General features: G+C 54.5%; 8 protein-coding genes across 8 annotated transcripts; 5 read left to right on the top strand and 3 right to left on the bottom strand.

Annotated features, from left to right (window-relative positions):
- Positions 1-114: 114 nt before the first annotated feature.
- Positions 115-1,744, top strand: BDY24DRAFT_382222 (uncharacterized protein). The gene is made up of 8 exons (XM_076639470.1): positions 115-255; positions 374-575; positions 660-684; positions 748-790; positions 880-924; positions 1,005-1,092; positions 1,191-1,409; positions 1,591-1,744. The coding sequence occupies exons 2-7, from the start codon at positions 538-540 to the stop codon at positions 1,309-1,311; spliced, it is 360 nt and encodes a 119-aa protein (XP_076498951.1). The 5' UTR covers positions 115-255; positions 374-537; the 3' UTR covers positions 1,312-1,409; positions 1,591-1,744.
- BDY24DRAFT_413347 (putative efflux protein EncT) lies at positions 1,658-4,955 on the top strand (the record flags this gene model as incomplete). Its single annotated transcript, XM_076643175.1, has 20 exons — positions 1,658-1,929; positions 2,026-2,065; positions 2,197-2,263; positions 2,345-2,436; positions 2,516-2,600; positions 2,683-2,796; positions 2,875-2,894; positions 3,012-3,201; positions 3,269-3,315; positions 3,379-3,474; positions 3,549-3,625; positions 3,702-3,793; positions 3,870-3,927; positions 4,013-4,140; positions 4,216-4,239; positions 4,313-4,326; positions 4,407-4,452; positions 4,526-4,552; positions 4,666-4,744; positions 4,817-4,955. 20 exons carry the CDS (start codon positions 1,658-1,660, stop codon positions 4,953-4,955), a joined length of 1,707 nt encoding a protein of 568 aa, XP_076498950.1.
- A 236-nt stretch (positions 4,956-5,191) lies between these two features.
- Positions 5,192-6,785, bottom strand: BDY24DRAFT_369135 (uncharacterized protein; the record flags this gene model as incomplete). Its single annotated transcript, XM_076638046.1, has 3 exons — positions 5,192-6,114; positions 6,242-6,415; positions 6,572-6,785. 3 exons carry the CDS (start codon positions 6,783-6,785, stop codon positions 5,192-5,194), a joined length of 1,311 nt encoding a protein of 436 aa, XP_076498949.1.
- A 164-nt stretch (positions 6,786-6,949) lies between these two features.
- BDY24DRAFT_382216 (START domain-containing protein) lies at positions 6,950-13,772 on the top strand. The gene is made up of 9 exons (XM_076639469.1): positions 6,950-7,148; positions 7,262-7,693; positions 7,829-9,087; positions 9,199-9,484; positions 9,562-9,818; positions 9,894-11,338; positions 11,413-12,779; positions 12,855-13,083; positions 13,159-13,772. The coding sequence occupies exons 1-9, from the start codon at positions 7,111-7,113 to the stop codon at positions 13,639-13,641; spliced, it is 5,796 nt and encodes a 1,931-aa protein (XP_076498948.1). The 5' UTR covers positions 6,950-7,110; the 3' UTR covers positions 13,642-13,772.
- A 417-nt stretch (positions 13,773-14,189) lies between these two features.
- On the bottom strand, positions 14,190-17,270 carry BDY24DRAFT_382211 (ubiquitin-like domain-containing protein). Its single transcript, XM_076639468.1, has 13 exons — positions 16,930-17,270; positions 16,754-16,862; positions 16,380-16,644; positions 16,181-16,272; positions 15,977-16,089; positions 15,806-15,885; positions 15,558-15,694; positions 15,366-15,469; positions 15,126-15,290; positions 14,869-15,019; positions 14,669-14,792; positions 14,581-14,599; positions 14,190-14,496 (listed from the first exon to the last, which is right to left on the bottom strand). Exons 1-13 carry the CDS (start codon positions 17,054-17,056, stop codon positions 14,333-14,335), a joined length of 1,650 nt encoding a protein of 549 aa, XP_076498947.1. The 5' UTR covers positions 17,057-17,270; the 3' UTR covers positions 14,190-14,332.
- A 259-nt stretch (positions 17,271-17,529) lies between these two features.
- ADE13 (adenylosuccinase ADE13) lies at positions 17,530-20,237 on the top strand. The gene is made up of 15 exons (XM_076644456.1): positions 17,530-17,598; positions 17,663-17,710; positions 17,789-17,807; positions 17,923-18,006; positions 18,112-18,176; positions 18,257-18,310; positions 18,379-18,408; positions 18,473-18,653; positions 18,722-18,995; positions 19,069-19,129; positions 19,199-19,220; positions 19,304-19,416; positions 19,497-19,634; positions 19,706-19,894; positions 19,995-20,237. The coding sequence occupies exons 1-15, from the start codon at positions 17,570-17,572 to the stop codon at positions 20,125-20,127; spliced, it is 1,440 nt and encodes a 479-aa protein (XP_076498946.1). The 5' UTR covers positions 17,530-17,569; the 3' UTR covers positions 20,128-20,237.
- Positions 20,238-20,381: 144 nt separating this feature from the next.
- BDY24DRAFT_382208 (uncharacterized protein) lies at positions 20,382-21,226 on the top strand. Its single transcript, XM_076639467.1, has 3 exons — positions 20,382-20,759; positions 20,841-20,855; positions 20,945-21,226. The coding sequence occupies exons 1-3, from the start codon at positions 20,425-20,427 to the stop codon at positions 21,009-21,011; spliced, it is 417 nt and encodes a 138-aa protein (XP_076498945.1). The 5' UTR covers positions 20,382-20,424; the 3' UTR covers positions 21,012-21,226.
- Positions 21,227-21,568: 342 nt separating this feature from the next.
- On the bottom strand, positions 21,569-24,724 carry BDY24DRAFT_382205 (uncharacterized protein; the record flags this gene model as incomplete). The annotated part of the gene is made up of 14 exons (XM_076639466.1): positions 21,569-21,677; positions 21,771-21,962; positions 22,034-22,183; positions 22,423-22,510; positions 22,583-22,656; positions 22,731-22,916; positions 23,003-23,056; positions 23,107-23,191; positions 23,268-23,553; positions 23,707-23,836; positions 23,906-24,005; positions 24,174-24,316; positions 24,381-24,464; positions 24,546-24,724. Coding segments are annotated over 12 exons (1,569 nt in total), but the record flags the coding sequence as incomplete, so codon positions are not given.
- Between the last annotated feature and the right edge of the window lie 1,243 nt (positions 24,725-25,967).

Here is a 25,967-nt window from a genome sequence, read left to right as displayed (position 1 = left end):
GGCGTCTTGAGATCGGGTCCCTCGGGTCTCCAAAGAAAGTTCAGCGATGGAGGTTCGGAGGAGAACGCAAAAAGGTGAAGCTCACCAAACTATTCCTTCCCTCTCAACGCCTTGGCTCCCTTTTCCTTATCGAAGGACCCTCATGGGTCCACCTCCTCTTCCATCAGGCTGAACCCTTGGCTTCTAGAGAAGGCAGGATGTCGTTCCTCTCAACCACATCTTGCTCTAGAAGCTACGAAGAGAGAGGAACAAAGGGTCAGTCCTTCCCTGAAGCACACCATCCTCGCTCTCTCTCTCGGATCGCCCCCTCCTCTCTCTCTCCTCTCCCTTCTCTCTTTCGTTGACTGACTCCCTGTGCCCTCTATGCATCCAGATACTCATACTCGACACGTCAAATCGTCTCTAGCTCCATTGGAACCGCTTCAGAAGCAGTCCTCGACTCTCAGCCCAACTTCATCTTCTTTGAGCGAGCTCAATCCATCCTTCCCTCCTTCAACTCCTCCTTCACACAGCCCCTAGCTCCTTCTCGTCCTCACAATGGCTCTTCTCAATGGTATGGGTGAAGCGGATGTCGTGTGAGCACCCTTCGAGCTTCTTTCTACCGCCTCTGGGCAAGAAAAGCTCATCGTTCCATCGTTCCTCCTTTTCTTCAACAACAGCGCGATTGATCCTCGTTTCCTCCCCGTTCGTCCATTTCCTCTCTTGTCCTCGCAGCTCCCTCGTGACTGACCACCTTCTCACTCACAGATGCACACGCTGGCTGCAGCTCTTCAAGAGCTCAAGAATCAAGGTGCCTTCTCGTTTTGAGTCTTCCTGGGTCGGTGCTTCTTCGAGTGAAGCTCACTTCCCTCCTCTCTTCTTCGCCCAATCTCCGTACAGAGCTCCCCAAGGATCGATTCCACATCAAGTCCGTCTTCGAGAACTGTGAGTGTCTGCCTCGTCTCCCGTTTGTACCTCTCTCCGCGTGGTTGAGAAAGAGCTGAGCTTCGACCTCCTCCTCGCAGACGTCAACATCAAAAGAGAGAAGGGACACAAGAAACCTCACATCTCGCAGAAGCTCGAAGTCTTGGAGAAGGCTCTCGTTGACCAAGGGTAAGTAGATATCTCTGCATCATTCCCGAATGCAGAAATCCCTCTTTCAGATCGAGCTGACTTCGAGCGTCCTTCGTTCTCACCTTCTCTCTTCAAAGCTACCCGGACTTCCTCGGTCCCTTCGTCGTCCAGGTTCGAGCTGAGAGCATGCTTCCCAAGTCCACCACCTACCCTCGAAACGGAGTCTCGGATCTGAAGGCGTTGCTGGCGAGCAACTAGGAGGAAACAAGGAGGACGCGTTTGGATTTCGGTTTGGTTTCGCTCTTCTGCTACTTACGAATCTCATGAGCTCTATTGGAAAAGCGACACAGCAGATAGTGAGTAGATTCGTCCTTGCTTATCGTCTCACCATGAGGGGAGGAAGTTTTTTTGCGTTCGTGCGTTTGGTCTTCATGCGTCGCGTCAACAGGGGAGGGTGTGGGAGCAGAAGAGTCAGCTCGGCGGTCTTTGACTTCACCGAGCCTTGAAAATCCAAAGACTTATGCAGCCTCCTGCTAGCTTACTCGAGAGAGTCCTCCGACGCAGATTCTCTCCAAACCATCACCTTCAAGCTCCCTCGACCAGGATGTCCGCACCACCTTCTCCCACCACTCCCACCACTCCTACTCTTCACCGACCTCACTCCTTCCTCACCAGAGTTCCTACCTCGGCCATGGGAGAGCTCCAGCGAGTCGCCTCCTCTCGACACGATGCTGCATCTAGGACGAGCACTCGACATGGGAACGAAGGATCGGTCATCGAGGAAGCAGCCAGAGTCGAGGAAGCTGAGGCTCAGACCCTCGGTGCTCCTCCTCCTCTCTCTTCCGGAAGAAAGTGGGCTCTCCTCGCTATCTTTTCGTTCGTAGCTATCTCTTTCTTCTCATCTCGAGTGGCGGTCGCATGTCGCGTCGAATCGAAATGAGCTGATCGAAGCCCGCCTTTCGCTCTTTGCAGACTCGCTCAGTTCCTCGATGTCGTTCTCGTTAGCTCAATGGTGAGTAGACGTCACCTTCAGTTATCTTCTGAGAGACAGCGGGAGCACAGTGGTGGCAAAAACGGTGAGGCTGAAGATCGAGAGGAGCTGACTGGACTTTCTTCTCGCCCCTTGTCCTTTCCCGACGATAGTTCATTGCGACCGAGCAGATCACCATCGACCTCGGACTCGATATCACCTCCAGCGTCTGGGTTATCGGTAAGTCCTTCGAATCTCGAGACGTTGATTGAGCTGCAAGGTTTTTCGAACTGACCGTCGCGTCGCTGTTCTTTCTGGCAGGGGCCTACTCTCTCACCTTCGCTTCCTTCCTCCTCTTGGGTGGTCGTCTCAGTGATCTCTACTCTCCCAAGATCATCTTCCTTTCCGGATTCGTGAGTCTCTTTCCTTTCGTCCTGCGTTTCTCGCTCGACGCTCCTTCGCTGACGCCTGTTGTTCTGTCTCGATCCTCAGTTCACTCTCGGTGCGATCTGCTTGTGCACGAGCTTCTGGGAGGAGAAACATGGGTTCTTGGTCTTCCGAGCACTCGCTGGAATTGGTGAGTAGTTTCCGACGACCGGAGGAGAAAACGAGACGACGGTCTGAATCTGACCGCTGTCTTTCCTCCCTCTTTTTCCAAGCCGGAGCCATGACTATTCCATCGGCCATCAGGATCATCATCGAGACCTACCGAGATCCCTCCGAGCAGGCAAGAGCTTTGAACATCTTTGGTCTGTCGGGTGCTTTGGGAAATGGTGAGCCAAAGAGTTCGAGCGACGACGACGCGTCGAAAACGCTCGCTGACCTTTTGCATTCTTTTATTCTCCCTCAAGTTCTCGGTCTCGTCATTGCTGTAAGTGTTAACTCGAATTCGGAGAAGGCGAGGGTTCTCGAAGACCCCTCTCCTTTTCGAAAGTCAAAACCCCTCCCTCCCTTCTTCATTCCTGCGCTGACTTCGTTCTCTCTACAGGGAGTCCTGATGCTCGCGTCTTGGAGGTGGATATTTAGGTTCTTCTCTATCCTTCTCATGCCTGGAACCTTCCTGGGATTCTGGCTCATTCCCAAACGAGCTCCTCACATCCGAGCGGAGAAGGATGCTGAGGCTCAGGCAGAACCCAAGTGGAGACGAATGGATGGTCTCGGTTGTGCTTTGATGCTATGTTCGTCGTCTCTCCTTCCCTATTTTCACCCTCGTCATGACGCTGACAGCTCTGTTTTTCCTTACAGCGACTTTGATCATGTTCATCCTCGCCTTGACGAACGGAAACATCAACGTGAGTGCGACAACGGTACTACGACGTTTCAAGAGCTGGACGGACCCTTCTTCTGATTCTTAGGGCTGGCCGAGTGCAAACTTCATCGCTCCCATCGCTATATCCGGAGTTCTCTTCGTTCTCTTCTTCGTTTGGGAGTCAACCCTCAAGGAGTCTCATGTGAGTCTCTCCAACGACTCGAGAGATAACGCTCGTCTGACTTCGATCTTCCCTTCTTCCTCTCATCTCCTCAGGCCCTCTTCCAGCTCAAGGCTCTCAAGTACCCCAACTTCCTGATTTTGATGCTTCTCTGCCTCAACCCGTACACTTGGTTCGTGCTCTCCCGCTCTCGTCCTGCCTTCGACGCGTCGTCGGCGTCGCACTTATCTTGCCTCGCATCCTCGCAGGTGGGCGTGCACTCAAGCTCAATGGGCTATTTACTTCCAAGCTGTTCGACACTACACTCCTATCGATACGGCTGCTCATCTTCTTCCCCAAGGTACGTCCTTCTCCAGCCTCTTTCCTTTTTTTTCGTTTCTGATCTCGTGGTCTCTTCGTTCTTTCTTCTTCTACAGGAATTATCGCTATGATCATGGGAGCGATTCCTACGGCGATCCCCAGAGTCCTCAACTAGTGAGTCGAAGCTCTTCTTTCTTTGTAGCTGTCCTCTTTTTCGAGGGCTGAAGCGGCCTCGTCTTCTTTTCGACGTCGATCCCAGTCCTCACGTCTTCGTTCCCATCGCCGTCGTCTTTCAAGTGGCCGGAATGATCCTCCAAATCTTCTCTTACGGAGACAAGTACTGGTCAAGAGCTGTTCCTGGATTCGTCTTGGGCAGCGGAGGAACGAGTGAGTTCGTCTGTGCTCGACGCGTCTCCGAATCACGATCTGACCTTCACCTTTCTCTCCCTCCGGGATATTTAGCCTGGGTCTTCACCGGTATCAATGGTGACTAATTCCTTCCCCCCGTTAGGTTATATCTGCCAACAAGCTGACTCTTCTTCGTTCTCTCCCAACGCAGTCGCCTTGATTCAGGTTCGTCTTCCCACTCTTCCCCTTCTTTGCGATGCATCTAACGCCTCTTCCCTTCTTTTGAATTATTTATTCTCAATCAGCAATGCCCTCCCGAGATCGCTGGATTCGCCGGAGCTCTCGCCAACGGTAAGTCCGTGCGATCTCGTTCGACGCGTCCTCATTTTAGGGACTGACTTGAATTTTCCCTTCTCATTTCCAGTCCTCTTCCAAATTGGAGCTGTGACTGGTACATATCTACTTCTTTCCTCAGACCACACGACCTCTCGGTCTTCTCGAACTGGCGTCGTCTGCGCCCTCGCTCGCCCGACACTGACTCTCCTCTCCCTTCCTTCGTACCAGGTCTCGCAATCCAATCAGCAATTACGAACGCCATTTCTCGAGATCTTTCGAACTGGAGAGCTACTCAGGGAGGATTCTGGTACGTTGATCTCGTTCGCTTTTCTCGTTCGAACCTCGATGCTCACGCCGCCTCGTTTCCTCGTCCAAACAGGTTCGTCATGAGCTGGAGTGCCTTCACCGGCCTCATGTTCTTGATCTTCTTTGATCAGAAGAAAGCTCAGGCTGGAGGTCTCTCGTACGACCCTAACGTCGAAGAGGTCAAAAAGAAGGAAGCGGGGGGAAACATCTGATCGCGTCGGCTTCGCCTCCGTTTGTCGCTCTCGTTTTTTTTTTTTTTCGTCTTGTACATAGCTCGTCTTTCTCTCCTTTCGACCTACCGATAATTTTCTCGTTTTGCCCTTAGCTAGACCAGCCTACCTTACCTCTCTCCTCGTCGCCTCCTCGATACGATGCCTCCTCCCTCTTCCTTTCTCTCTCTTCCCTCGATGTAAACTTCTCCGCCTCAAAGCATGCATTCAGGCGGTGCCTACTCCTCCTCCTCCTCTTCCTCATCTTCACCGTTCCAGCCCTCCCTTCTAGCCAACTCCTCCAGCTCCTCCCTCCTCTTCACCACCTCCTCCTCGTCCCCATCCAACACCAATCCGAACGTCAACGCGACCTCCACTAGCATAGGACTCAGCTCATCCTCCACCTCCTCTTCTCCCGCCTTCTTCACCAGAGGCTTCAACTCCCTCGCTCGGGAGAGGAACTTCAGACTCTTCTCGAGGTAAAGAGCCAGATCCTCCTTCGACGCGTCTCCGTCGACGTCCTCCTCGACGATTTCCGCCTCCCGCCCACCGACACCCAACCAAACAGCTCCCCTTCCCACTGCAACTTCGTACTCCCACTCTGATCCTCCTTCGGCCTTCCCCTCGAGCGCTTCAGTCCCAACTCGAGCGAGGAGGTCGTCCGCCCAAGTCGCGAAGGCGAGACGGTCGGTCGGCTCGTCGATCCGTTCAACGAGGACTCCGATGCTGGTGGCGATGGAGAGGAGGGTTCTCAGCCTGAGTTGAAGAGGGAGGGTAGAGTGGAGGAAGGTGGTGATAGGGTCTCGGTTGGCCGTTGGTGCTGCTGGGCTTGTCGAAAACGAGGGAGAGGAAGGGAGGTTGGTGAGAGCGAGCTCGAAGCTCTTGATGGCATCCTTGAGGTATTCGGTAGGAGTAGTGATGTGGTCCTCAGCTCCTTCGTCGGTGGGATCCTCGTCGAGTTTCTCGCTGGCGGAGAGGACGAGAGTTCGACCGTGAGCGAGAGGGTGTTTCCAGGTTGACCAAGAGGAGGAAGGAGAGGATGGAGCGTGTTGAGTGAAGAATCCAGAGGCTGCGATTTGGAAGTCGAGAGGAGAGGGCTCGGAGGGGTGGGCTAGTTGAGGCAGCTGGGAGAGGAGGAGACCCAGGGTTGAGAGGGAAGTGGCTGAAGAGGGAGGGAGGAGGGCGAAGGAGAGCCAAAGGAAGAGCGAAGTGAGGTCAGTTCGAGAGAGAAATGAAGAGCTGAAGAGCAAGATTCAGCGGGGAGGAAAGGAACTGAACTCTCAACTCACCGTAGATAAAGTAGAAAGCCTCTTTGGAGTAAGCGATCCCAGTCGAGCTCGTCGAGTCGGTTGAGGAGGAGGGCTGAACATCGAGAGGTTGCTCCGACGTCGAGTTCCTGAGGATTCGATCAAACTCGTGGACGATTCCTCGAAGGAGAGGGATAGCTGGAGAAGGGTCGGATTCTGTGAAGAGGAAGAGACGAAGGGGGCCGAAGATGGGGAGGAGAAGGGAGGAAGGAAGGAGAAGCGATGAGCTCGACTGTCTGTCTCTTCGCATTTCCATCTCGACCACCTAACCAGCTCGAATGAAAATCTTCTCGGAAGAGAGCCGCTACTCACCTCCAGCCGCTTCCATAGCTCGCTCCCATAGATCCTTGGCGTCCTCCCAAACTTCCTCAGGAGAGTCGGCCTCCTCCTCCTCCTCCTCGCCCTGAGCTTCTCCTCCTTCCTTCTTCGACTTCTTTGCTTGAGGAGCGTCGGCTGCTGCAGAGGAATCAGGGTTGAAGGCCGTAGGCTGTTTGATTCCGCGAGATCGTTTACCGAGAGGAGCCATGGTTGTATAGAAAGAGGTGGTGAAGGAGGGTGGGGTTTGGGGAGAGCTCGAAGGGAATTTGGACCAGCGGGATGGTTCGATCTTCCGAGCTCATTTTCTTACCCTCGGAGGCAGATCTGATCACTATCGCTGAAACCAGATTATTTAGCAGACTCTATAGAATTGATCTCGACTAAGTTTTTTTGCCCCCGAAGTTGCGTCATCCTCTGTTTTGATGGGGAGGGAGTTGCCTTAAAGATGAAGGTGCGCCAAACGTCCACCACGACCTCGACCTCCTCCTTCCTTCCCTCTTTGGCTCGGAAACACACCTCTCTTCTTCCCCTCGATGAGACGATCTCTAGAGATTCAGTCGGACGGACAAAAGTGAGTCTTGGATCTATGCTTTTTGAGCAGAGGAGGTCTTGGAGCGAACGGGACGAAGCTGACGAGAGATCTCCTTCCTTCCCTCTCTTCCTCGCCTCTTCGAAACTCTATAGACAACTCGAGAGCTACAGCCAAACCCTCTCTTGCTCCAAAGCCTACTTTCAAGCTCTCATCGCGTCTTCCTCTTCAAAGAGCTGGAAACCCATCCCTATACCACCAACTCTCGCAACTCCTCCTCCTCCAACCTCCTCCTCCTCCTCGTCGACCTCCAAGGGCAAAGAACCAGCTTCCTCCTCTTCACCTCCGAACGTCGTCGTCCACAGGAAGAGCGTCAAGGGAGGAGAAGTCTTCCGAGCCACCGTCGAAGTCCCTGTAGGAGCTTCAGGTGACGGAGCTTGGACCGTCGAGGGCTTCAGAGCCGTTCTCGCCACAGCGGAAGCCAGAAGTGGATGGGACAGGATGGTAGAAGGAGCTCAAACCGTAGAGTTGATAGACGAGGATACCAGGATCGTCAAGACGAAGTATCGTCTGGGTTGGCCTTCGAGGTGAGTTTCACTGTTCACGAGAGCGATGGGGACGAGGGAGGAAGGAAGGAGCGATCCGAGCTCGACACGTTGGAACGGACACCTTCTGACCCTCGTTTCGTCTGCTCTACATCCCCTCCTGTTGCTATCCGGCAGCCCGAGAGACACTATCACCATCTCTCAAACCTCGAGCGACGCGGACACCATCATCAACATCTCCACCTCCCTCCCTCGCTCACCCGACGAACCCGCCTTCCTTCGACCAGCTCCACCTTACGTTCGAGCTCACGTTTCCCTCCTCGCCTTCTGTATCCAACTCCCAACCTCTCCTACCACCACCACCACGTACACATCCTTACCTTCCTCACATCTCTCGTCCTCCTCATCCCCATCTCCACGAGATCCAACAGCCGTCGCCAGCTCTTCATCTTCAACAACACCACCTCCTTCGAATCCAAACTCAACCTCCTCGAACCGCCTTCGAATCACCTGCTTCTGGCAATGGGATCCCAAAGGCTCCTGGGCAGTAGGAAGCGGTATCGGTCTTCACATCCCTCCTCTCCTCACCGGTCTTCTCGATCATGCGAGGGAGTACTCGGACAAGATCCCTCTCCTCACCTCGTTCGGGAAGGGAGTCAGCCTCAGCTCGACGTCGTTCGATACGGGAAGGGATACTCTCAACTTGGACTACTCCATCGTCGTCGAGGAGGAGGAGCTACTACTGCCGCCAGCAGTCTCAGCAGGAGCGGGAGAGGGAGAAGGAGGGGAGGTTGTGAGCTTGAAAGGGGATCAGGAGTCGAGGATCGTGGCAGCCGCGAAGGAGGAGAAGAAGGGAGTGGAAAGGACGTTGGAGTTTGCGATTCCTCCGAATCAGGGTTGGAGGATTCAGGTCACCGTCAAGTCGTTGGTTCCAGAAGACGATACAGCTCCTCGTTGGGTCGCGTCGCTCGGTCGTAGGACTCCCTCTCCTCCCTCCTCTTTACCGTCGGCACCACCACCTCGACTCCTTCTACGAATCTCTCATCCACCTCTCCCAGATCCAACCCAGCTCTTCCGCATCAAACTCTCCATCTCTCGCGATACCTCCACCAAACTCATTCGCCTCAACGGAGTCCCTCAGCCCATCGTCGACCTGGTTCCCGAACCCTCCTCCCTCCAAAGCTCAAACTCGAAACGACTCTCGGACCAGCTCGTACCTGGAGGGTCGAGAGGAGGAGACACGGCCAGTCTGAGCGGGATCTCGATGAGGACGATCGAGTCCATCAGTAGCGTGGCGAGCAGTTACGACAGTCGGCAAGCCGTAGGAGGAGGGACGGATGGGGAGGCCGGAGCGGAGGCAGGAGGGAGGTTGAAGGGAGATAGGTCGGAGAAGGCTGAGAGGAGTGTGTTGAGCTTGATAAGGAGGAATTACATCTGTGAGTTTGAGTCGAGACGCGTCTCGTTCTTCTTCCTTTCTCTTCCCACCCTTTCTGCTGCCTCCCCAAGCTCGACTGACCACATTTCTTGCCTCTATCTCGTTCCATCAGACTTCACCTCTCTCCTCCAAGAACCTGAAGCGAAATGGCGACCCATCCTCGAAGCCGGACGAGGAGTCTCCATCCATCAACTCGACTCCATCGATCGAACCCTCGTCGTCTACCGAGCCGAAGCCGTTTTCGTAGGAGTTGGGATCTGGGATCTGCTCGCCGTCATCAGTAGTCCCGGAGCGAGACTGGCTTGGGACAAGAGCTACGAGGACGCAGTGTTGATGGACGATGTGAACGAGTTGAGCGAGGTTTGGTGGTGGAAGAGCAAGGCTGCTTGGCCTGTTGCGTGAGTTCCTTCTCCCCCCTGCTTCTTTCTGAGGAAACTCAGCTGACATATCATCTCTTCTGCATCGAATTTAACAGAGCGAGGGACAGCGTTCAGCTGAAGACGACCTACAAGTCTCCAACTTCGGTTCACGTCTTCTCCTTCTCGACGGACGATCACGGTCTCTTCCCTTCGATACCTCCGGTGGATCCTCTCGTCATTCGGACCCAGGTCGATCTTCAAGGATGGTCCATCGAGGCTCTCTCGCCGAACACGACTCAGGTAACGCTTCTCGAACAGTCGGATCCGAAAGGATGGTCGAGCAAGACTTCGATCCCTCAGACGATGGCAAACGGTGAGCTCCTCCTCTTCTTTTCCCTCGTCGTCGAGCTGTGGAGACTGACTTGAGTCTCTTGCCTTTCTCGCCTAGCCCTCGCTGGGATCGGAGAGTTTGCCATTCGTTCAGGAGGACCACCTCTCATGACTCGTCTCGGTCACGCCAAAGTCATCAGTTCTCGCTACGACCTCGAAAAGGGAACGTTCCGACTCGAATACCTCCCAGCCGAGTGGAGACGGGCCAGTCTTGCCTCAGGATCTTCCTCCCTTCCCTCCTCGGCCAACGCTCTCGTTCCTTCAGTCGTCGACGAAGCAGCGTTCGTCTCGTCCTCCAAATCCTCTCGAACTCCTGAATCGGACGACGGACCCATCCCCAACGTCGAGTGCGAGCTTCGATGCGACTCGGATACCTGGGCTTCGTCGTTGGATATCGTGATCGATCCTCCTCCTCAGTCGGTTTCGTGCCTCAAGAGACATCGTCTTTCGGGAGGAGGAGGAGGATCTTGGATCACCATCGAGCACGACGCTGTTCTGCTGGGAGAAGAGAAGGTGCTGGTGATTGTGAGGAAAGGACCTCCGACGTCGAAGGAGAAGAACGTCGTGATGGTCAATGGAGCCAAGATCAAGGTCGACGTCGAAGCGTTGCCTGAGGAGGAAGTCAAGACGCTCTCGAAGCAGAAGAGGATCAAGCCCACTCGGATCCCTCTCGACCAACCACCCGTCCTAGGAGTCATTCGTCGTCGTCATGGAGTCGAGGAACCTCTCGGAACACCAGGAGCTTCGCCTACGTCAACTCCAGATGGATCGGTCACGTCGGACCCTCTCGTGAGGAACATGCTCAGCGGAGCGTCGCGTCTCGCTTCTCCCCTCTCTCGATTCTGGTACTCAGCAGCCGAGCCAGCACCCATTTCCACCATCACTCCTCCACTCGAACCCACTCCCCTACCTACCACTCCTCCTCCAAACACCCTCAAACCCATGCAGGTCGCCCTCGACGCTCTCGACTCGGTTCGACTCCTCCACTCCCAAGCTCGAGATCCAGGATCGTGGGCCCTCGTCGTCGACACCGGAGGCTTCCTCATCGAGAAACGCAACGTCCCTTCCATCTCTCCAGCCTTCCCAGTCCATCGAGCTTCCAGAGTCATCCAAGGATCCACGCCAGAAGACGTTCTCGGAGTCGTCGAAACGACAGGATCGAGGAAGCTTTGGGATGATCGATTCGACACGATTCAGCAACTCGAGTCGTACGGGAATGGATGCTCATCTTCCTTCATGACGGCCAGGTGTACTTTCCCTTTCAGGGACAGAGGGTTCTTGGTCTCGTCGGTCACGGCGAAGGGGATCGAGTCGCCTGCTTCGACCCCGACCCTCAGCAGCAGCGGAACGACAACGAGTTCGTCGTCGTCGTCGTCGTCGTCGGGGATCTTCCACGTCTCGGCGTCGTACCCTAGGGAGGCAGCCGTTGGATTCGATGGGAGCAAGATCAACCCTTACGTTCTTCCTCTGGGCCAGCAGTTGTTGGAAGGTTGGGTGATGGAGGTGAGTCTCTCCTCTTCTCTTCCTTCCTCGACTCTCTCCCTGACCTCGTTTCTCCCTCGACCATGCTTCATCAGACCCTCGATCCGTACGGAAACGAACAATACCCGATCCCTTCCACTCGATGCACCTACTACTCCGCCGTCGACTACTCAGGCTCCATCCCAACCGTCGTCAACTCGTCCATCAACGCGTCCCTCCCTCGAGTCCTCCTCGGAGTCGAAACCTACCTCAAGACTCGTCGTTCGACCCCTCTCCTTCGGAATCCTTCCTCTGGACTCGTCTTTGATCCTCGACGAGACAATATTACTGGTCCTTCGTCGAACGCCGTGGGACTCAAGGTTTGGGATTTGGTCGGAGTCGACGAGGAGAGGACGTTGCTCCAGTCGTCGTTCGACCCTGTCGAAGCGGAGTTCAAGTCCTCGTTGTTCATTCGACCGACTCCTTGGATCGACGGGGAAAGGACTGGATCGTCGTCGAGTAGAGGAGGGCTCCCTGGATCGTGGCAGGCCATCAGCGGAGGAGGAGGACCGTCAACGTCGGCGAGCACAAGCACCAGCACTATCCTCGAAGAGGCTTCGAGGAAAGCTTCAAGCAGTTCTCTCCGAGCCGATGCTCAGTCGGATCAACTCCTCTCGCCCTCGTCGTCGATGCCGGATCTCAACAAGTCGCGTCGGACGCTTCGACAGAGCCCGTCGGCCAGCTCCTCCCTCAGTCGAGCTTCGAGTACGACCGTGATGGATTTGGGAGGAGAGGCTCGAAGGTCGAGAAGAGGGAAGGATTTCCTCGTCGCAGAGTACGTCGTCGATACGACTGCTTTCCCAGCTGGCTACAATATCACGTCGTCAGCTTCGGTCGCCAGCACGGTTCCTTCCCTCCATCCTCTTCCTCCTCCTCAAACTGCGTCTTCACCGGTTCCCGAATCGCCAACCATTCCCACCTCCTCAACATCAACTCCAGCCCAACCTCAACCTTCTCCTCGTCTTCCCCTTCCTCTCCTTCCCTCGACAGCTCGAGAGAACCGTCTCTCCCTCCCGCTCAAGATCGTCGTCCTCCCGCTCCCTCCTCCCCCCATCCACGCCGCTTCCCTTTCGTCCTCCCCACCTCGTCGAAAACACCTCATCCGAATCACTCTCCCCACTGCTCAGTTCCAAGCGCCCATCCAAGATCCTCTCCTCCACGAAGAACCCAAACCAGCGCCGAAGAAACCAGCGTGGCTCGAACTCGTCCAGGAGAAGGGAGCGATTGTGTCGATCTCGGTCGATCCGCTTGCCGGAGAGGCGTACGACGATACGGAAATGATGATCGTAACAGTTGAGGGGTCGGCAGTTGAGGTTGGGAGGGTGAGGGAGAGGAGTAGCTCGATGGTTTCGCTCGGTGCGGGAGGCGGGAAGGGAGGGGAGGACGAGGAGGATTGGAGTGGAGCCTGGCCGAGGTTGAGGAGGTGAGTCGCTGAACACTTCTGGTTCTTAAAAAACGTCAGAACTGACCTATCTCGAACCTTCTTCCCTTGATCTAGAACTCTTCTCCCGCCTGGCGTCCCAGGAGTCTCAGCCCCCGAACCGCCCATCTCCCCTCTTCCCAAGTCCCTCGCTTCGCCTATCGCCATCGCCCACCACCTCTTTCACGATCCTGCACCTCCCTCTCCTCCTACCATTAACGAGGTTCCTCCTACACCACCTCCTACGGAAGGAGAGGCTACGGTTGAGACGGTCGAGGTTGTGAACAAGCCGCTCGAAGACGTGAAGGTAAGTTTCAGCGAAGCGTCTCTTTTACCTCCTCGACCACCGTGCTGATCCTCCTTTGCCTTGCCCTTCTTGCAGTCACCACCGACTCTCGCCCCTCGAAAATACTCCAATCCGACGTCTCCTCTCCTCTCCTTCTTCTCTCTCACTCGAAAACCCTCAACACCTCCCACACCAAACGCCTCGGCAGCTTCCTCTCCGACCACACTCACGACTCTTCCCCTTCCCTCGCCTCTCGGCACGAACGACCCAACGACCCTAACCACCGCTACCACCACCGGCAACGCTCTACTCCCTACACCCTTCCTGACCTTCAAGGCTCTCCCCCCAACGTTCTCCTTCCCAACCCTCGTCTTCGTCGCCCTTGTCTCGTTTTTGCTAGGGTCTCTCATTCGAAGTCTGCTCTCGCCAGCGGACTTCGTCGTCTTCCTTTCTCCGGAGGAGATGGGTGAGGGCGTAAGGGAGGAAGGGTGGAGAGAGTTGAAACGGCTGGCAGAGTGGAGAGGAGCTTGGAAGGGTGGGGACCTGATGGTCGGATGGGTGAGGAGAGGAGGGGAATGAACGACACGAAACGACACGACCTCTCTTCTATTCAGCCTTAGTTCTTAGTATCTGCTCCTCGTACGCTTAGTCAGCTTATACCCGCTTCTTTCTTATCGAGTTCAATCACGATCTTAATGCTTTCCTACTTTGCAGACGGACGGGAGGGGAGAGAGAGAGAACGGAACGAGCCGAAACGCGTCGGGCCAGTATCGTCTAGCTGTCGCGTGTCAGCTTCATTTCCGATGAATCAATTCAGACGTGAGGAGATAAAGTACCGTTAACTCCAGTGAAGACGCAAGCTGAGCAAGGGGAAGGAGGATGAAGAGGAGGGGTGAGCTCGAGACTCAAAGACACGTCAATGATTGGGTGACTCACTCGTCCCTCCGCTACACAAATTGAATCCCAGAGCCGCTCTCGACCAGTACTTAGCTCCTTAGGAGAAGATCTGAAGATGCTTCCCAGCCACTTGGAAGAGGACGGCTTTCTCACCTCGCGTCGTTCTTGCTTTTTCGACGCGCTCTTTCTTTCTTGAAGGAGGAAGCAGGACGGAGGAGTCGTGAAAACGTCGTTAGATTATGAGTGTACAGATATAAGTGTAAGAGCGAAAGAAAGGAAACAAAGATAAACCAAAGGAAAAAACTCAAAAAACCCAAGACGCGTCGACTCGTCTCCTTCCCTCCCTCCTTGCCCACCCGTCCCGCCTCTTACCTCAGTAAGCAGGAGGGCTAACCCAGTCAATATCCTCGAGGTCCCTGAATTGGATTCCGATGACCTTCGAAGGAGTAGCGTCGTGCTCGCTATCTCCTGGGACGGGTTGAACGGAGGAGAGGGTTCGGTTTGAAAGGCGGTTGGTCGCAGGAACCGTCTCGTCGTCTGTGGGAGAGAAACAAAGAGAAAGCAAACCTGTAAGCATCGAAGAAAGGGTGAAGCGAAGGAGAATCGGATGATGAGACTGACAGAGCTCAAAGTAAGGAAGCTGAAGCAAGAAGGGGAGGAGAAGGAGAGTCAGTCGCGTCGAGAAAGTGGAGGACGACGTCAAACTCACTCCGCTCTTCCTGTACGTCTTCTCCTTGACGGGGGAAGAAGGAGCCTTCTTCCCCGTGATCTTCTGGTAGTCGACCGAGTTGACGACGTGCAGATGAACTCGAGTTCCCGTTCGGTCGTATTTCCTTGTCAACGAACCAAAAGATCGAGACGATCAGCGCTCGAGAACGAAGAAAGAAAGGGAAGGATCGAAAATCTCACCTAGGATCCGTCTCATCAGCATAGATCTTCTGCCTGATCTGACCTCCAGCGGCCATGCTCATTCGAGATTCAAGAGGCGACGAAGGAAGGCAGAACCCTCCCTTGAGGACGAGACCGAGCTTGATGGTTGCTTGAGCGGGGATGGAGTAGTCTGGAATGGAAACGAGAGGAAAAAGAAGAAGATTCAAGTCAGTTCGGGTGCAGAGAAGAGCTCGAGAGGAGACGCAGAGGGAAAGAACGAGGAAATTTAAGCGAACCGCTGAGCAGAGAGTTGGGATCGAGGATTGTCTCGAAGTAGGAGAGTCTCTGCTGAGTTCGAGGGATTCTCGAGAGTCGTTCGATCTCAGCGCAGAGGACGTTAACGGGACTGGAAGGTCGAGCTTCAATCTCGAGGAGCTTTCCTCCGGCGGAGAGGACGTTGACTGAACGAAGAAAACAGAGGTCGAGTTGAGAGTCAGCCTTCCGAAATTTGAGTTGAAAGCGGTTCTGGAGCTCGCCTGGAATCGTGAGAACGTCTCGAGCAGCGAGTTGAAGATGACCATCGATGGCGTACTGGGCGAGAGCGGAGAGAGGCTTGTTGGCGGTGACACCTGAGACGCGACTGGTTCACATCGAAGGCGACAAAGAGAGTCGGAACGAGCAAGTTAGCTCTCAAAATAGAAGGAAGACAAGTAGAGCTTATAACTCACGTCATCATCGAGATAGCTGCTCCAACGGCGAGACCACTCTCCCTAGGAGTAGCGAGGAGTTCGTCCCCAACAAGAGAGGGACCTCCGTCTTTGAGTCGGAACCTGCCGTCGTTCTTGAGGAGAGGGAAGATGTCGAACTGTTCGCAGTACAGAGGGAAGAAGGATGATCAGAGGTGGAAAACGCTCGTCGCGGAAGTTCGAGGAGAAGAAGGAGTAAGAGACGCGTCGAAGGATTTCGAGAAACTCACCTGAATCCCTCCCGTCTTGTCCTTCCCCGTGACTTGATGCTCGATCGAATGCTTCGAGCCGAGCGGAACAGCGACGAACTCTGCAAGATGTTGATACGAAAAAGATCAGTTGAGCGTTTCGTCGAGGAGAGCGAAGCAAGGAAGGAGCGGAAGAAGAGAGATCCGACTCACGACGCACAACCTCCGGTTCCGTACAAATCCCATCCAACCAAGGCTGCTGAGTCGAAACGTAATCCTGAGTCCCAGGAAGCGTCTTGGAGTGCTTGAGTCTTCCGGTGATGGCGCTGAAACCCCCAAAAGGAACGAGGTGAGTTGCACCGTCGAACGAGGCCGGCGTTCGAGAAGGAGAAGAAGAGAAGGACGAGTCGGACTGACTTGACGTTCCCGACGGAGACCTTGAGAGCGTACTTGGCTCCAGGGTATCGATGCTGGAAGTAGAGCCAGAGAGCTTCGTTCTGGTACATCGGCTGCAAAAATCGAAGATCATCAAGAACCAAAAAGTGTCGACGCGTCAGTTCTCTCTCTTCCCCCTCTTCATCCTTCTCCTATCTCCTCCTTTCCTTTGTCCACTCACCATAAACGCCCCACCCTTCTTCCCCATCCCATCAGGCACCTCCCCTCTGTAGCTCGACACAGGCAACAACGGGAACGATCCCAGTCCAGGAGGAAGAGCGTGCTTCTTGTTGTCCGTGGGAACTCTGAGGGTTCTCTTAGGGATGATGTTGAGAGGACCCATTTGGATGGATTCGTTGGAGATGATGACGGGGAAGGGAGTGTTGGCGTGGACGTCGTTGATGGAGCGGAGGTAGTCGTTGTAGAATTGGGAGAGGGAGGTGTCGCTGAACGAAGAGAGGGAGGGAGGGAGGAGAGGGAGAAGTGAGGAAGAGGTTGGGAGACAGAGAGGAAGGAAGAGAAAATAACAGAAGGAGAAAGAGAGGAGAAACGAACATGTTGATTCTGAGTCCCGTTCTCACGACGCACGAGTCTTCGCCATCGACGACGACGACTCGTTTCTCTCGCTCTCGACTGAAGAGATCGATGGTTCTGTAGACGACGTCTGTCCCCAAACAAAACGATCAGCAACTTTCGATACGAAGGGAAGGAAGACGAGCGAATCGACTCACTCGCTTTCGCCTCGAGGAGTTGAAGAAGCTGGGAAGAAGAGGTCGAGAGAGGAAGCGACCCAAGATCGACCGGAGTCGTCTTTCCTGGAACCTTGATCGTGACTTTGAGCGTAGGAGGAGGAGACATCGTTCTTAAAGTGGCGAGGGAAGAGGGTGGTGGGGGTCGGAGCGAAGAAGGAAAAGGAGGGAAGGGTAGAAGAAACGTGAGCTCGTGGACTCCTCCTCCCTTCGAGCTCGGAAGAAGGGTACAGGGGGAGGCCAAGAGGGTTAGTAACCTCGACGGCGAAGAGTTCAGATATCTAGAGATCGCTTCACGAGCTGGAGAGATCAGCGAAGAGGGCCGGGAGGTGAGAAGGACAGAGAGGGAGGGAAGGAGAGGAGGGAGGTGAGCTCGAGTGGGTTGCGAGATGGGCTGAGCGAAGGTCCTGCATTCGATCTGTTCGATGCTTGATTCACCCTGACTCTAGGAGAGTGCAACAAGAGCTCTGGGCTCAAAGGGATGAAGTTTTTCCTCAAGTCGTAGATGGTCGTTAAGAGACGACCTTCATCGCCGAGCATCCCCGTTCGTTTTCATCATTTCAAGCGAGATTTCGTCGAACCAAACGTTCCCTTCCCTCCAACTCTCTCCTTCTTCACAGCTATGGATTCCTACCAAACCCCTCTCAGCTCGTGAGTTCACTCCCTTTCGACTCCCAGAACCAGTGAACTAACGAAAGCTCGTTCTCCTCTTCAGTCGGTATGCGTCCAAGGAAATGTCGCACCTCTTCTCCAACTCGGTGAGCTTCCTTCTTTCGTTCTTCGTGCTCTTGTTGAGGCCGTGCTGAGACTTTTGCTCCTTCAATTGATCTCTATAGATGAGGTTCGGAACTTGGAGGAACGTGAGTCTTGGAATCTGGCCATGAGCTCGTCCGTTCGAATCAGAAGAACGAAGGGAAGGCAGGAAGGAAAGAGCTCGAGCTCATCACATCTTGTTTTCCTCTTCCTTTCAAACAGCTCTGGCTCAACCTCGCCATCGCTGAGAAGGAGCTCGGTCTCCCTATCCCCGACGAGGCTATCGAGCAGATGAAGGCTAACCTCGTAAGCATCAGTCTCGTTTCGAAGGAGAAGGAGAAGAGAAGCGAAAGGACCCGAGGAACGAGAGAGCTGATCTTCTTTTTCTTGATTGTTTTTGGGCTCGAATAGACCTTGGACGAGGATCAGTTCAAGCTCGCTGCTGAGGAGGAGAAGAAGAGGAGGCACGATGTCATGTGAGTAGGAAGGGAGGAAGGGTTTATCGAAGGGAAGTTGAGCTCGAAGCTGAACCTCCTCCTTCTCCTCCTCCTTCCAGGGCTCACGTCCACACCTTCGGTCTCGTCGCTCCTGCCGCCGCTGGAATCATTCAGTGGGTCTCTCTACATCTTGAGACATCCTCATGAACCTATGCTGATACATCGCTCGCTTTCCTCCTAGCTTGGGAGCCACTTCGTGCTACGTTACCGAGTTCGTCCTCCCTCCTCCCTTCCCGCTCTCTCTCTTCGAACTGACCCCTCTTCCTCCCCTACAGCAACGCCGATCTCATCTTCCTCCGAAACGGTCTCGGTCTCCTCCTCGACAAGCTCGCCGTCGTCATCTCTCGACTCGCCGACTTCGCTGAGGAGTACAAGTCCCTTCCCACCCTCGGATTCACCCACTTCCAACCCGCTCAGCTTACCACCGTCGGAAAGCGAGCTACCCTCTGGCTTCAGGTCAGTCAAACCCTCTTCCCTTCCGCACCACTCGCATCTTTCACTGACCATGACTTTTCGCTTCGCAGGAACTCCTCTGGGATCTCCGAAACCTCACTCGATCCCGAGCTGATCTCGGATTCCGAGGAGTCAAGGGAACCACCGGAACCCAGGCTTCCTTCCTCGCTCTCTTCGACGGAGATCACGCCAAGGTCGAGGCTCTCGACAAGAGGGTTACCGAGCTTCTTGGGTTCCCCTTCGCCTACCCTGTGACGGGACAGACCTACTCGAGGAAGATCGATTGCGACGTTTTGGGACCTTTGGCTTCGCTGGGAAGCACCGCTCACAAGATCGCTACTGATAGTGAGTACACACGTAAAAAGGAGGGCTGGGAACAAGAATTTCGAAGCTGATGAGGTCTGCTTCGATTTGACAGTCCGACTTCTCGCCAACCTCAAGGAGATCGAGGAGCCTTTCGAGAAGGACCAGATTGGATCGTGAGTGTAGCTCTCCTCGTTCTCGTCTTCGTTCCGAGCTGATCTTCTTCTTGCCTCGTTCCTTTACAGCTCCGCCATGGCCTACAAGCGAGTACGTCTCTTCTCTCCTTCTTTCTCAAGCTCGAATCTCTCTCTCTCGATGACTGACGCGTCTTCCTCTCTCTTCCCTCTCAGAACCCCATGCGATCCGAGCGAGTCTGCTCTCTCGCTCGACACTTGATGGTTCTCCAGCAGAACTCGCTCATGACCAACTCCGTCCAGTGGTTCGAGCGAACTCTCGATGACTCGTACGTTCACTTCCTTCCCGTCTCTCTCTTTCCTCGACGCGTCTCGAACCTGACCTCTCTTCTTTCCTTCTTGCTTGCAGCGCCAACCGACGAGTCACCCTCCCCGAGGCTTTCCTCACCACCGATATCGTCCTCAGCACCCTTCAGAACATCTTCGAGGGTCTCGTCGTCTACCCCAAGGTCATCGCTCGACGAATCTCCCAGGAGCTTCCTTTCATGTTCGTCCTCCTCCTCTCCCTCTCCTTCGACGCGTTCTGATTTTTTTTTTCACTTTGGTTTGTTACCTCAGGGCCACCGAGAACATCATCATGGCCATCGTCAAGGCCGGAGGAGACCGACAGGAGGCTCACGAGAAGATCCGAGTCCTTTCCCACCAGGCTGGACGAGTCGTCAAGGAGGAGGGAGGAGAGAACGATCTCATCGAGAGGATCAAGAACGATCCTTACTTCGCTGGAATCCTGCCTGGGCTGGCTGAGCTGTGAGTTTCAAAACCCCACTTCTCTACATCAAGGTCTAGAACCCTTCGAGACGAAGGAAATTGACTGACCTTTTGTTGTTCGTTCGTCGTTTCGTTCCAGCCTCAACCCCCAATCCTTCGTCGGACGAGCGCCCGAGCAGGTCGATGGCTTCCTGAGGGACTGGGTCAAGCCTGCTTTGGAGCCTTACAAGGGTGTCATCTCTGGGTCGAGTGGGGTTCAGCTTAGCGTTTAAATCGGACGTGAGAGGGAAAACAAAGGAGGGGAGGAGGAGGGGAGAAGGAACTAGAATCGATCATTTTTTTCCATTTCCGTAGTATCAACGACGCGTTTCCTTATCTTTTCTTGAGACTCGTGCAAGGATCAGACCGAGAGCTGAGCTCTGAAAAAAAAAAAAAAAACTTCCACGTCGTCTCAGAGAAATGACGCTTCGGCAGCCTCGGAAGCTGCGACCCCTTTGCACCGCTCGCTTCCTTCCTTCCTTCCTCCCAACCACCACAACCGTCCCCTCCCCCAAACTCACTCACTCAAAATGTCTCCTGCACCCGCCTCCCCACCCTCGTACGAAGCCTCTGTCTCCTCTTCTCCCTCCCCCTCCTCCTCGTCTTCACCAAACCAACCCCTCCTCACCCACGTCGCTTCCCTCCCCTCGCGCAACCTGCCTCCTCCGAAGGGTGCCTCCCCAGCTGGAACCGATCAATCCAACGGTCCTCTCGTCCACTACTTCGTCCAGCCAGGTCCTAATGGAAGGATGATCAGTACCAACTTGGGGCCAGAGACGGAGGAAATGAGGTGCTTGATGGAAGGCCATCTGGCGCAGAGCAAGTTTGGAATCATCGGAATCCTTTCTACGATCTTCTTCTTCCCGTGAGTGCTCTGCTTTTCTGCTTTGCGTCTGTGTAGATTGGGAGCGATGAGCTCACTTTTGCTGTTGTTTTGATATCGCAGGTGGGGACTCGCAGTGTTCGTCCCGACCACCTTCCGTTTCAGTTCGAGCTCGCTTCCCTCCTCGTTCGCTCGCTTGCTGACCTTGTTCCTCTTCCTTGAAACAGCTGCGCTCTCGATAGGAAGGTAGTCTGCAAGCGCTGCAAACAGGTGATTGATCCTGGATGTCTTTAAAGCTCGAACGAGACGATGCGAGGGTGAGCTCGGCTGAGCTCGCACAACGTCGTTGGACTTCCTCTTCGGTTCCGCTCTGCTGTTGCTAGTTCGCCTCGACTCGACTCGAGCATGCTTCTTTTTCGGCTTATTTAGCTATCCAATTATCCGCTCCTTGATTCGGTTTGCTTTGTTCTTTATCGCTTTTCATTTACGATCATGACCTTTTTTGACGACGTCGACTTTGCCCACCGTCTCTTCCGCTTCCCTGTCGCCGAAGGAGCTTGGCCAGATGCAGAGATGTGGTTGACGTTACCTCCGACGTCTTTACTTCTCTGACGAGGAACGAAGCAGCCAGGGAAGGAGGAAGTTGCGGCGGGGGAGGTCGAATCAGAAGGCGACGCGTCGCTCGTCTGATTCCTTCCTCCTGCTCTTCTGCTTCCCCTCTATCCCTCGATTGCTCGATGAGTTCTTCCTAGAAATCACCCAGCTAATCTTCACTCGTACCTCTGCCCAGACAGGCTTTGAAGGTTCAACGTCGAGCCCTTTCTTTCCCGCCCTCCTCCCTGTTTCGAAAAGAGCCGGATAGCATGGAGGCGAGACCTAATAGCTATGGGTAGAACAACAGTAGGATCGAAGAAAAATAGACGTGAGTGTTGAAAGTAATGCAAAAAGATGAAGAAGAAACTGGAAGCAGGGAAGGACGAGCGGTCGAGATCAGTGCACGGCGACGCGACAGAAAGAAGCTAGACGAACGACGCGGGTAGTGTAGGAACTCACAAATCAAGTACTCGGAGGCTCCTTCCCTCCTCTCGTCGGTTGGGTCGCCGCCTCCGAGCGAGGCTCAGGATCGAGTCGCATCTTCTTCGACGGGGAAGGGACTTGATTTCCAGGGGATCCAGTTCCTTCGCTTTGATTTTGGACTCGGGCGGCGTGAGCTTCGACTAGGATTCGAGCGAGAACGTTGATGACCTGAAGAAAGAAGAAGAAGAGAAGAGCTCAGACGTCGCAGGTTGGGGAAGAAAGAAGTAAACTGGACGCACCATCGGTTTGGTGAGGTAGAAAAAGAAACCTTCCCTGGCGACGAGATCCCTGGTATCGTCGTCGGTGTTGGCACTGAGAGCGACGACGATGGGACGGCCTGCGAGAGGAGATGCTGCTATCCGGGTGTTGGCGGCGTATCCGTCGAGAATCTGAAAAAGGGGAAGGCAGCCGAGTCAGCGACGCGTCGAGCCGAAGAAAGAGGTGCGAGAGGAGAGACGAACCGGCATTCTGAAGAAGGAAGGAAAAGAGAAAAGAAAGTCAGCGTGTGGGAGATCGAGGGGATGGAGAAAGGAAGAGACGCACTGCAGATCCTGAAGAAAGAGGGAAGGGGGAGGGAAGAACGTCAGAACACGAGAGACAAGTTTCGAAGGCGAGGGAGCGGACGAACCATCAAGACAAGATCGAAACGAGTCTGCTCGGCCATATCTACAGCCATCTTTCCATCGTAAGCAGTGGCGATGTTGGTGTAGCCGAATCTGTTTGAGGGAAGGAGGAGGGAGGTCAGCGAGGGAGAGCGACGACGAAGAAAGGATCGGCAGTGAGCTCGCCTTTCCAGTATCCGCTTCCCAACAACACAGTTGACCTGGTTATCATCGACGAGAAGGATTTGGAGAGGGTGTTTCTGTTGTGAAGAGAATGGACGAGGAGTCAGCCCGCGTCTCTTCTCCTCTTCCGTCGACGAAACGAGGGACTCACACGAGCCATCTCCTTATCGATTCCAGTACTCGACTTGGCGGGTGCGATAGGTTTTGATCCATTGCTGGGAGTGAGAGAGGCGTAGAGGGCGTGAGCCTTGAGGGGACGGGAGATGATGCTCGAGTGAGGGATGCTGAGCTTCTGGATAGTGTTGGAGAGCTCGATGGATCGAGTGAGGTAGAAGAACTTGAGAAAAAGAAGAGGAAATGTCAGCAGGGACTCGCAGGAAGGAGGGATTCGATTCAATGAGCAAGAAGGGGACGACGAGCTACCTTTGCCTTCGGCTGCTTTTCCTTCATCTTCGCCAGCTCCTGCAAACTGACGCTCTCTGAAGCGACGAGGACGACATCGTAGGGAGATACGAGGAGGGAGATACGAGGAGGTTCTCTCGAGACGTGGTGGAAAGGGCCAGAGAACATCCGGATGCTGGATGGACGGGGGAGAATCCGAATGCGACAAGACTGGTTGAAACGCGAGAGGAGATCGGTGAGCGCGTGGTTGGGGCAAAAGCAAGACTGAAGCGAGTGGAATTCTTACTTCGATTTCAGGACATCTCTCGAAGCCCAATTCTCCGACTTCGACACAATGAAGGCTGAGCGGCCGACCGAGAAGCGAGGGAACGGATTTGGAACTGGGGACGTCCGTCCTGCGACGAACGAGAACGAGAAGGTACTGCCGACTCCGACCTCTGATGAAGCCGTACAGGATCCTCCCATGAGCTGAGCGAGAGACTGAGATATGGCGAGCCCAAGGCCGCTTCCTCCGTAGGACCGAGTTATAGACGAGTCGATCTGCGAGAACGACTTAAAGAGCCGATCCATCTCTTCAGAGAAGAGGGAAGGGGAAAGGGATGTCAGCGAGTGCGAGAGAGCACCTTCCTCGTCTAATGAACTTACTCTGAGCAGGTATTCCAACCCCCTGATGCGAAAAGAGATAAGGACGCTGTTCAGAACTGAGTGTAGCAAAACACAGGGACGCGGAAGGGGACGAACCGAATCCTTCACGTGAACCCGAACGACCGTCTGAGTCTCGTTCGCCTCCTCGAACTCCCAGGAAACGATGACCGAGCCGGTTGAGGTGAACTTGACGGCATTCGAAAGAAGATTCTGAGTCGAGAAAGAGGAAGGTAGGGTCAACAGCGAACGGGGACTCGTGGGAAATTAGGAGAGACGTACCAGCAGAACCTGCTTCACCCTGAAAGGGTCGCCGATCAAAGAAAAGGGCGGGTCCAAAGTAACCGGCGTGGCAAGAACGAGTTCGACGTTCTTCCTTTGACTGATCGTCGAAACAGAGTCGAGCTGAGAAGAAGAGAAAGAAAGGTCGGCGAGACGAGATGCAGAAAGAGGGAGAGATGAGAACGCACGGTCGATTCGATGACTGAAATATCGAACGCAAGTCAGCGATGGAGAGTAAGAGTGAAGGAGGAAGGAGGGGAATGAGAACTCACCGTCTCGAAGTGGGAACGAGAGGAGCTCGAGATTTGATTTCTGCATCGATCCTGATTCGAGCCGAGAGTAGTCGAGGACGTTAGAGATCAAAGTTTGAAGGTCCTCTCCGGATGATCTGATGGTGGCGAGGTGGTCTCGCTGGGAAGAGGGAAGCAGGATGAGCAGAGTTTCGTCGAAGGAGACGCGTCGCAAATCAACTCACTTGTACCGAATTCAGTCCTTCCGAGTCCTCAAGAACAGCAGCGAGACCCAACACGGCAAACAGCGGAGTCCGAAGCTCATGCGACACTTTGAAAGGAAAGGAAAGAAACGGAGGATCAACGATGGTTTTGACGGAGACGCGTCCCGTCGTCAACGATGAACTTACTGTGAGACAAGAATGTGGTCTTCGCACTGAGAGCGTCTTGAAGCCGAGCCGTCCTCTCGCTGACGATGCTTTCCAGCTTCGCTGTAGACTGAGATGACTCCAACGCGATGGTGGCAAAGGTGGTGAGGCAAGAGACGACCTTGGTCAACTGAGGGATCTGTGCAGCGGAAGTGACAACCGTCTTGCTCGAGAGAAGAAGTACCTGATAGAAGAGAAGGGCAAGAATTCAGTGCTAGATTTCTACGAAGGCTGCTGGAGAACGAAAACTTACTCCGACGTATCTCCCTTGTTGAGTGAGAGGAAGAACGAGGATCGAACGTGGGAGCCGATCGTAGAAGGGATCGTGTCGTAGCTTCTGTAGACTCGTGATCGACGTTATTGACTTCTTCGTCCGAGAGACGTGAAGAAGGTAAGATATCGGTGCGAGTTTGGCTGCATCCTCGTGGGAGACGTCGAGGTCGAAGGCGGCGAGACGGGAGTATGGACCAGCACCTCGGAGTCGAAGCGAATTTGAGGTAGGATCGTGGAGAGCGATGGCGCCGAAGTCTATGATGCGAGCAACAGTCAGGTATACATCTCGAAAGGTTCGATCGAGAGCTCAACCCGAAGACGACTCACCGGCGCGTACAAACTGCAGAGAGAAGAAGGTTGAAGTCAGAACGCAGCCGAAGAAGAGCTATCGTCAGGTCAGGACTCACTTGACATAAAATCCGAATCAGAGTCACCACGAGAACCTCGGGATCTCTTTCTCCTGCCAGTAGCAAAGACGATCGCATGAAGGTGAGGTTGTCGAGGGCCTTGTCGATGGATCCAGCGCCTTGGTCGTCCGACCCACCTGTCGACGAGGGGTCCTTGTTCGAGGAGTCGGTTGAGTTGGAGTAGTTACTGTGAAGAGGTGGAAGAGCGGATATTGCTGGTCCAGAGGGTAGCGGCGAGATCGTGAGGACGTGGGAGGGGAGGACCGGAGTGGGAGGTTGAGAAAGGGAGAGGAAAGCAGAAGGAAACGTCTTCTGCACATTCCGAGCAAGGGCGGCCGCCTCGCAGGCAAGGAAGCAGCTGTAAGCTGTACGAGCGTAGCCTGGAAGAAGGAGCAAAGGTCAGCTCAAGCCAGAAGCAGGAGAAAAAACGGACAACGAACCGGACGCAAGACGAAGACTCCCTCCATCGATGTCGGCGAGCAGTTGAGCCGTTAACAGGGAAGTGAGACCTGAAAAGGATTGGGATGGTACAAATTACACATCAAGTCGAGTTTGAAAGAGGATTGAGCGGGATGGGACTCACCAGCGAGGAGTTCGAATCCATCGGCGAGGAGGGAAGAAAGACAACCCTCGACCTCGGTGATGGCTGTCGACCACGCTCCTCCCGATCGGACGACTCTGATTGACCGAGCGACTTCCAGCACTTGCAGTCGAGCTCGGTAGT

This window comes from Mrakia frigida (genome assembly GCF_051309035.1).
Source record: "Mrakia frigida strain ATCC 22029 unplaced genomic scaffold BDY24scaffold_7, whole genome shotgun sequence".
Taxonomy (NCBI): domain Eukaryota; kingdom Fungi; phylum Basidiomycota; class Tremellomycetes; order Cystofilobasidiales; family Mrakiaceae; genus Mrakia; species Mrakia frigida.
This window is presented reverse-complemented; position numbering and strand designations above follow the sequence as displayed.